The 9,920-nt window shown below is 34.7% G+C and overlaps 1 protein-coding gene across 1 annotated transcript in view; it reads right to left on the bottom strand.

The window, feature by feature from the left end:
• Nucleotides 1-332: 332 nt before the first annotated feature.
• The window catches only part of LOC106468923, a 30,511-nt gene continuing 20,923 nt past the window's right edge, over nucleotides 333-9,920 (bottom strand). The window contains exons 2-4 of the mRNA XM_013929375.2: nucleotides 3,063-3,230; nucleotides 1,825-2,002; nucleotides 333-998 (exon numbers count right to left, since the gene is read on the bottom strand). Coding sequence (XP_013784829.1) covers nucleotides 446-998; nucleotides 1,825-2,002; nucleotides 3,063-3,230 — 899 coding nt within the window. The 3' untranslated portion in view covers nucleotides 333-445. The remainder of the gene's footprint in view (nucleotides 999-1,824; nucleotides 2,003-3,062; nucleotides 3,231-9,920) is intronic.

The following is a 9,920-nucleotide window of genomic DNA, read 5'->3' as shown; positions in this document are numbered from 1 at the left end:
AATCATGAATTCGACGGTTAAAAATATCATTGTAACATAAAGATTAACTTTTCTTAAGACTTACAATTTAGGAAGTTTATAAAGAGCATTCTACACCCAACTCTTTCAAAAGGAAACTAATAATTTTGAATTAAACTTTGAAACGGGAGAACCCACAATACCAAGGCGCATTTCAAAATTGTGTCAATATATGGGATAGGGTTGTTTTTTAAGTTTAATAAAGTTATATTTAGCAGTTAGTTAGCTTTATCGAAAATATATGTCGATGAAGTAACCGGATAGTAGGGGTCGTATCTTTGTTTTATCAACTTTCTAATATAACTTACACATGATAGATATGATATTATTTATTATTATAATAGAAAACTTTTAAATACAAAAATATTGAAATAAAAACAAGCTACGCAGCCTGAGTTTGTATGCTGAAACTTTTCGGTATGTAATATTATACGTGCGCAAGAATTTCTACCTCTCCCTGATTGCCGGTAGATGGCGACACTAAAGTTCTCCGTGTTTGTCCATTCACCGAAACAACCACAGCATCTTGGTTTACCACGTGTGAAGAATCAGTAGTTTGCACTATAGTTACCCTGTGGATATCGTTATTCTTTCGAACATTCTGTGGGTTATTGCTCAACGTCGTTCGGTAAGTTTTTATCTGAGTTTCTCTTTGTAATACGAGACTTTCATCGGTTTCACTGCTTCTACTGCCATCACTAGGTGACGTGAGCGGCGCGGCCTGACTGGACTGGGTTAAGTCTGTTGGACGGGAGTGGTTGGAGTCTACAAAAAGAGATTCATGAGATAGAAAACTTAAAGTTAGGGATGCGTTACGGCTGTGACTAGTATGATTTCGTGAACCACCATTCTCGTGAAGAGTATCGTTTCGACGAGATTCCAATGTGTCCGAACTCGCTCGTAGCGCCGCACCAGAACTGGCTCGCGAGCGGTAACTTGGAGGTCGGCTGCACTCTCGTTCCGCCAAGTTCAACGGCTGCCTATTAAAAATGTTATAATTATATTCTATTTTTGTAATGACAAAATAACAAACTACATTTCTTGTACTCCTCAAATTACACCTATTTTTTTTTTATAATTCACAGCTTTTTATTCCTGTGCCTTTAAAAATTGTTATAATCTTAGGTGGGTATCTTCTTTACCATTACTACTCTTTTTTTTAAAAAAAGCTTGGAACTGAGTCTAAAAAATTTAAATTTTATAAGCTGTTGTTCAGACTATATGACAAGCTTTGTGGTTACCTTGTCACAAACCTTTTTCTTATTGAAATATATTTAATCAGTTTTTTTTTAAAAAGCTAGTTTTGTGTCTGAAAGTACCAGCTAATCAAGTTATATTCTCCCATTGATGTTATTCTCATTAAAACTGTTGGTTACAACGTTTAATATATTAATGGAATTACGGACGAAAATATCGCTAACAGCAAGAATATTCCATTGATAAATCAGTGCATTCTAATCGTATAAGTGAGAATGTATGATATATTAAGATAATATTCATTTCACTTCTAATCTATGTGTGTAGTTACTTTGACCAGAAGTTATTGAATATGTGAATAATTAAAGCAATTGTTCAAACAGTTTTTAGTTATCTTATATGAGTTTTAAACGCTACTTTTTGTTGTTGTGAAAACAAACCAAATATTAAGATGTAATAAATAGTAATATTGTATTCTTTAGACTTAAAAAAAGGATAAATATCATATATATTTTAAATGTTAGTTTTATTTGCTATACATTCGAAAACTATGTTTCATGCTATAAGTTATCTGTATTAGTAAAAAGAAAGAAAGAAAAATTGCCTTACCTCTGCAAAGTGCTACTAGGGTGTGAACGATACGTAGGGGGCGGGGACACTGGTGATAGCGAAGAAGATAACGCCCCCTGTTGACGATCGAGGAGCAGCAGTCTTAAACGATATTCTTGCATGGAAGCTTGGTAGGAAGGAGGTGGAGGGCGATGTTGGAATTCTGGATACATCATAGCTACAAGTTGGAAAAGAAGTATGAAGATTATACAGACGTTTGTAAAATGTCTTACATGAATCTGCTTGTAGTATGGAAAGTTTAATTTTCCAATGTAACGACTGTCTTAAGCGTATAATACATTTTTTTAAAACAAAATTATCTGAGAAACACTTCGTAATGAATTAATTAAAAGATAAGTAGTCGTTTTATATCTTTAAATTAGCAGAAACATATTTAAACAGTGTCAGAAATATTGTAATTGTTCTTGTCAGATTGGGATAAGGTTTAATCTATAATGAAGCTCATAAATTATTACGAACACTTAGAGAAATTAATTGTGTGTAATTACTTCCAAGAGATTACTATAGGGATTGCACATCATAATCACATTAATAATAGTTAAAATAAGGATAAATTTCAAGTTAATTTCAGTGCCACGTTGGTCGTAGTTGTAATTAATAAGAACGCTAGCTAACCCTGGTTGACAGATTAAAAAGGGAGCACGTGACTTCCCACACAGTATCATTACTTCCCACAGAACAAGCTCACATATTAGTTCAGTCACAACTACAGAAACTCGAAGGCTGAACTTCTTCATTATTAATGAATTAATTACAAAAAAATGCCCTTTGACCGTGATAACGAAAAAATGTTTTTTTAGGTAATATCCATGAAATCTTTTCACCTTCAAACCGAATGGGTGCTAAGCTGGAGGAGATCAAACTCCTAAAACTATATTGTTGCATTTGGCCGTGGATGTCTTACACGGTCTATACGTTTGACGAAACAGTATTCTTCCATGATGTTTGGTTGTTGTTGTTTTTTTTTTGTAATTTTCGCGCAGAGCTACTTGAGGGCTATCTGCGCTAGCCGTACCTAATTTAGAAATGATAGACTAAATCATATTTTCGATAGTTCTTAGTGTGGCTTTGTGCATAACTAGAAACAGACTCTAAGCCTTTTTTTTTCTTCTTCTTAGGCGCTAAATGTTCATTTACTTATTGTGTGAGGTAATAAAAGAGTTTGTATAAGTAGCTGTACAGACGAGGCGTACTCTGAAAATATCGTCTATACCAACCTCCGTAAGGGTGATGTGGTCGTCCGTAAGGTGGCACTCGAGGCACAAACCTTCTGTTAGGCTCTGGATTGTCTGACTGTATGCCTAACATCGCTCGACACGAGGGGGCGTCTTGCGACGTCAGTTTCATCGCGATTCCGCTAACTGTAATCAATACAATCCCGACTCCTGTTTTGAAAATGAACGAAAAATTAATTATTGTAACCGCTATTTAGTTATACAGAATAAATATACACTTGTAATATTACATCAAACTAAGCAACCATTCATAAACTTTAAAACTGATGAAGTTCTAATAAATCACGGAATATACTTATATGAAGACTAACAACTGAATTTATAGAAGAACTTGCTTTCTGTCTGCATAGCAAGGATAACTAACGTTTGTGTGTTTGTAATTAAGCACAAATCTACACAATGGGCTATCTGTTCTCTGCCCACCACGGGTATCGGAACCCGGTTTCTAGCATTGTAAATCCGCAGACATACCGCTGTGCCACTGGGGGGCAGCCTTGACTATCTGTAAGCTCATCTGTCATTTGTGTAATTTGGTGGCGAGATTTATCAGCGGTTAGCTTGCCCGGACTGCGAATCCGGAGATTCATGGTTTGCGTCCTGTTGTCTCAAAATCTCTTTCCGCACTTTGGATTTACAGTCGGATTCATCGGATCTACAGTACAGCACGTTAACCAGTAGGCCACGCCTGGCCCCACACTTTGGACTCATGGTTGCATTATAAAAGTAGCGGTCAAATCCCATAATTCGGTCACATAAGAGTTGACGGAGAGTGCTGTTTGCTAGTTGCCTTCCCTTAGGGACGGTTATTGCGTAGATAGCCCTTTGTGGAGCTTTGTAGCAGATGTGGGTTGTTATGAATTAAAATGAATGTTTTGCCACTATTTAAGGTTAATTTAGTTGTGTTGTTTTTTCATTCTCTGTTACGTTAATACTCTGGTTGAGTCTACCTTTATTGGTGTTGTTGTTATTCAAGCTATATTTAAATGTAAGTTTAAAGTTATAAAATTGATGTATTTTTGGCAGATTGTGACCCGGACTAGAGCATTCTTGCGGTAGTAAATATGGATATATAGTGGCCTCGTTTATATTTTGATCAAAATATGTAAACCGGTTAGGTAGTGCAAATCGCGCAGGCGCAAGCAAGAACACTGAAATGCAGAAACAGACATTACCACCTTCCACTTACCTCCATAACAACCGAGTGAGTATGTTGCCCACTAAGATTTCACACTAAAACTTGGAGCTTAAGAATTTGTTTTCAGTCTAACTAAATTTATAGCAAGTGTTAAATGGTACTTGATAAAAAAAGACGGCTCAAGTTATTTAACATTTTATTTTATATATTTTAACGATTTAGTTTACTTGTTTATTTTAAAGCAAAACCCCAACATACAATACTGCTGTATCCACGATGAATCGAACCCCGGATTATAGTGTTGTAAGTTCGTAAACTTACCGCTGTCCCAACGGAGGACTAACAATTTAGTAAATATAAGTGTGTGTGTGTCTGTGAGTGTAATACGTTTCTTTTATGGCCAGTCTGTTTAATCCCCAGTCCTATTTTAGTTATTACCAGTTTGCTTAAATAACCCGAAGGCCTGCATTAGTTTTATGTGTCTGTTTAAATAAAGTCTGGCATGGCCAGGTGGTTAAGGCGCTCGACTCGCAATCTGCGGGTTCGAATTCCCGTCCCATCAAACATGCTTGCCCCTTCAGCCGTGAAGACGTTATAATGTGACGGTCAATCCCACTATTCGTTGGTAAAAGAGTAGCTCAAGAGTTAGCGGTGGGTGGTGGTGAATAGCTGCCTTCCCTCCAGTCTTTTACTGCTAAATTAGAGACGGCTAGCGCAGATAGCTCTCGTGTAGATTTGCTCCAAATTCAAACCACACTGTTTAAATAATCTCCAGCCCTATTTCAGCTCTTACCAGTCTGTTTAAATAATTTCCAGCCCTATTTCAGTTCTTACCAGTCTGTTTAAATAATCTCCAGCTCTATTTTAGTTCTTGCCAGTCTGTTTAAATAATCTCCAGGCTTGTTTTAGTTCTTACCAGTCTGTTTAAATAATCTCCAGCTCTATTTTAGTTCTTGCCAGTCTGTTTAAATAATCTCCAGGCTTGTTTTAGTTCTTACCAGTCTGTTTAAATAAACTCCAGTCCTGTTTAAGTTGTTACTAGCCTGTTGAAATAATCTTCACTACTGTTTAGTTTTTAATAGATGGTTTAAATAACTTCTAGTCCTGTCTTAACTTTTACCAATCTGTTTAAATAACCTACCATTTTTCCCCAGTCTGTTTAAATAATCGCCAGTCCTCTATTAATTTTAGGAGCCTATTTATATAACCTCAAATTCTATCTTATTTTTACCAGTCTCTTTCAGTAATCTCTGGTCCTGTTGTAGTTTTACCATACTGGTAAAATAATCTCAAGTCCCGTTTTAATTTTCACCAGTCCGTTTATATAATTCGCGGTGCTGATTTAGTTTTTAACTGTTTAATAACTTCAGTTGTTTTACTAATCTGTTAAAATAATCCCCAGTTCTATTTTACTTGTCTGTTTAAATAACCCCAATCCTCTCTTAATTTTTAACCCCTTTTAGGTTTTAACCTCTCTTAATTTTTAACCTGTTTTAGTGTTTAACCCGTCTCAGTTTTTAACCTTAGTTTTAACCTCTCTTAGTTTTTAACTCCTTTTAGATTTTAATCTCTCTTAATTTTTAACCCGGCTTAGTTTTTACCCGTCTTGGTTTTTTGCATGTCTTAATTTTTAACCCGTCTCAGTTTTTAACCTTAGTTTAAGCCGTCTTAGTTGTTACCAGTTTCTTAGTTTCATCTTCCTTCGTTCACGCGTTTAGTTTAGCTTTTGTACTTCTTTATCAACCAGATGTGGTAGTCCGTACATATAAGCGTGGTAAACAGGAAATTTATAAATGTAGATATTAATATAATTACATTCTTAAAGATTAATAGTATATATATATATCTTTACAAACAACACCCACATATTGTAATGCATTTTCTGCAACTATAATTATGTAAATGATGCGTATCAATCATATATTTGATTATTAAAAACACACATATATATAGCAATACTTTTCTCTCTCTAGAGGGCGCACAAAAGTAAATACAACATATTTACTTTGTTATGAGATATATCATAATATGACGTATTTATCTACTCATGTTTAATAAATTACGTATTTTTTTCTATGTCCTAATCACTGGATAAAATAAACGTGTTAATATTATCGTTCTTGTGTCTCCGTAAGAGGTCTAGACTCTAAACCTTAACCACGTATCACAAGACAGTCGTCATAAAGAAAAATAAGACGCAAATATGTTTTCAAAGGATCGTGCAAGGCCAGCTTTGAATGATATACTTTTTAAATATTTTTTTTGGTGAAAGAAGTGAGTTAAAACAACATTCTGTATACAGTCGCTGTACACTAACTTCAAAATAATCGTGAAAGTGGGTGAAAGTAAGACTGAAAACAGTGACTCCCCCCCTTGCGCATCAAGATCAGCTCCAACAAAGGGTCACGTCACAAGAAACAGCTGCTTTAGTTCATTTAGCGCTGAACCCCATCATTACCGTTATCTCTGCTTCGATCTGGCTCGGCACGTTTAGGTATGATTATTACAATGTGTGGGCATGGTCAGTAAAGTCAACTTCAAGGACAAATGTGTCAAAAACGTTTATTTTATAAGACTATAAAGAGGTTTGATGAGCGATGGCGAAAATCACATCACATAACAACAGTTGTAAAAAAAAAAAAAGCTATGTTCTAAGGGTGCTCATATGAACTGCAGTAATAAATCCCACTGCACAGTATGATGTTAACAGCATATATATTCATCCTACTACACGGTATGATGTTAACAGTGTCTATACAACCTACTACACAGTAGGATGTAAACATCGTTAGACACAATAAAATACATGAAAGTATATCTACACATCTTTCTGCACAGCGTGATATAAAATACATGTACACGTCCATATAAACAGCATAATATACTAAAGTACATCCTACGACACTGTATGATATGATCATCATCTGTACATCCTACGACACTGTGATAACTACAGTTTTGTACATAATTTTAACAACTATTTAATTCACTACACAGGTTTGTTTGTATGTTTGCTTCAGAGCCATATTAGACTATCTTCTGTGTTCACCGCGGAGAATCGAACCCCGGAATTTAGCGTTATAAGTCCGTAGACTAACCGCTGTCCCATCGGGTGTCACACTACACGGGACAGTCAACAATAATTATACACTAAACAATAATAACATTACATTGTACAGTACAATATTGACAATAGTTACATTACATTGCACAGTCTAATGTTGACAATAGTGTTACATTACGCTACACAGTACAACATTAACAATAATTATGTACTACGTTACACAGTACAACATTAACAATAATTATGTACTATGTTACACAGTACAAAATTAACAATAATTATGTACTGCGTTACACAGTACAACATTGACAATAATTATGTACTACGCTACACAGTACAACATTAACAATAATTATGTACTACGTTACACAGTACAACATTAACAATAATTATGTACTACGCTACACAGTACAACATTAACAATAATTATGTATTATGTTACACAGTACAGCATTAACAATAATTATGTACTGCGTTACACAGTACAACATTAACAATAATTATGTACTACGCTACACAGTACAACATTAACAATAATTATGTACTACGCTACACAGTACAACAGTAACAATAATTATGTACTACGCTACACAGTACAACAGTAACAATAATTATGTAACTCAGGATACGACATACTTGTTATTGTAGCTATAGATTCAACTATTTCAGTTTACTTACTGGTTAAGTATTATTTTATTATAAGTTACAGCTTTTACAGAAAGGAAGACTACTTTTAGAACAGTTATGACGTTTCGATCACTGGTGCGAAAACTTGTGTACTTCAGAATGATCGCACCAGTGATCGAAACGTCGTAACTGTTTTAAAAATAATCTTCCTTGCTGTAAAAGATGTAACTTGTAATAAGATAATATTTCAGTTTTACACCAACTGTATTTATATATTCCATTTTTAAGGATGATTTTGTTAAATTGCGTCTTTTTTATGTGCATATTCTCTTAGCTTGTTCATCACGGATTTACCAGCTTTAAAAATATATCTTCTTTGTCTCCCACAACTCACTTACTGCCCAGGAGGTCTTTGTTCAATATTCTAATGACACCTGTAGTAAACAAATTAAAAGGAAAATGAAAAACAAAATTACAGTCACAAATATTAGACTCACTGATTTCCAATGCTTTGCCAACTATTAGCGTTAAGAAAAAGAAAAAAAACATTTACAGTCACAGATATTAGACCCACTGATTTCCAATGCTTTGCCAACTATTAGCGTTAAGAAAAAGAAAAAAACATTTACAGTCACAAATATTACACCCACTGATTTCCAATGCTTTGCCAACTATTAGCGTTAAGGGAAAAAATACATTTACAGTCACAGATATTAGACCCACTGATTTCCAATGCTTTGCCAACTATTAGCGTTAAGGGAAAAAATACATTTACAGTCACAGATATTAGACCCACTGATTTCCAATGCTTTGCCAACTATTAGCGTTAAGGGAAAAAATACATTTACAGTCACAGATATTAGACCCACTGATTTCCAATGCTTTGCCAACTATTAGCGTTAAGGGAAAAAATACATTTACAGTCACAGATATTAGACCCACTGATTTCCAATGCTTTGCCAATTATTAGCGCTAAAACTGCAACTTTCGGAGACGAATAATATATTACCAACCAAACAGATACTGGGTTGTCCCTCCAAATGTCCAAACAACGACCCTTATTTAGCAATCTATCAAACGATTAGTCGATCAATCTTGGCAACAAGACAAACACTCAATCAACATTCTCCATTAATGATGGCTTGTCTAACGGCCAGTCTTCAATCATTTATAAATTATTCTTCATTGATCACAAATGAATCAACTTCTGTTTATACGGTGTTTAATTGGTGGTCCGTCACCACGTGCAATTGGTTTATAAAAACATCGACAAAGGAGCAACAACAAAAAGCTTTTAAAACATAGTATAATCTGACCTCATTAAACTTGCAATAATTTCTTTTAATAAACTGATTCTACATGAGTTTCCTCGCTCGTTGATTGAGATCGTGAAGAGTAAACACAATCAAAATTAGATTAGAACTAAATCCAGTTATTTCAGTAACTACGCCCTATTAACACAGCAAATTATTGTCTGAATATTTAACATATGATAAGAACTTTATAAACATCCCCTGTCTGGCCATAAACCAATAAATTTTACCTTACCCTAATGCAACCTGGCCAATCTATTTTTCTGACTATCTACAACGTGGTATCCGTTTTATTACGTACAATTTTGTCTTTAAAAGCATCAAATAACAAACTGTTGCTTTAGTACGTAATACAGATTAGTAGTCAGATCGATCAGTGTATAGAATGAAATAAACTACTAAATCTACGCGTTCTAAGTCCAGTTAATGGAACTGAGATTTGAAAATAAATGAAGTTGCTAATAGGAATAAGTTTATAATTTCTCTAACACTGTAATCAGATAAAGAAACAGGCTCTCTACACTGTAACCAGATAAAGAAACAGGCTCTCTACACTGTAACCAGATAAAGAAACAGGCTCTCTACACTGTAATCAGATAAAGAAACAGGCTCTCTACACTGTAACCAGATAAAGAAACAGGCTCTCTACACTGTAACCAGATAAAGAAACAGGCTCTCTACACTGTAACCAGATAAAGAAA

This window comes from Limulus polyphemus, unplaced genomic scaffold (assembly GCF_000517525.1).
Source record: "Limulus polyphemus unplaced genomic scaffold, Limulus_polyphemus-2.1.2 Scaffold3224, whole genome shotgun sequence".
Classification (NCBI taxonomy): domain Eukaryota; kingdom Metazoa; phylum Arthropoda; class Merostomata; order Xiphosura; family Limulidae; genus Limulus; species Limulus polyphemus.
This window is presented reverse-complemented; position numbering and strand designations above follow the sequence as displayed.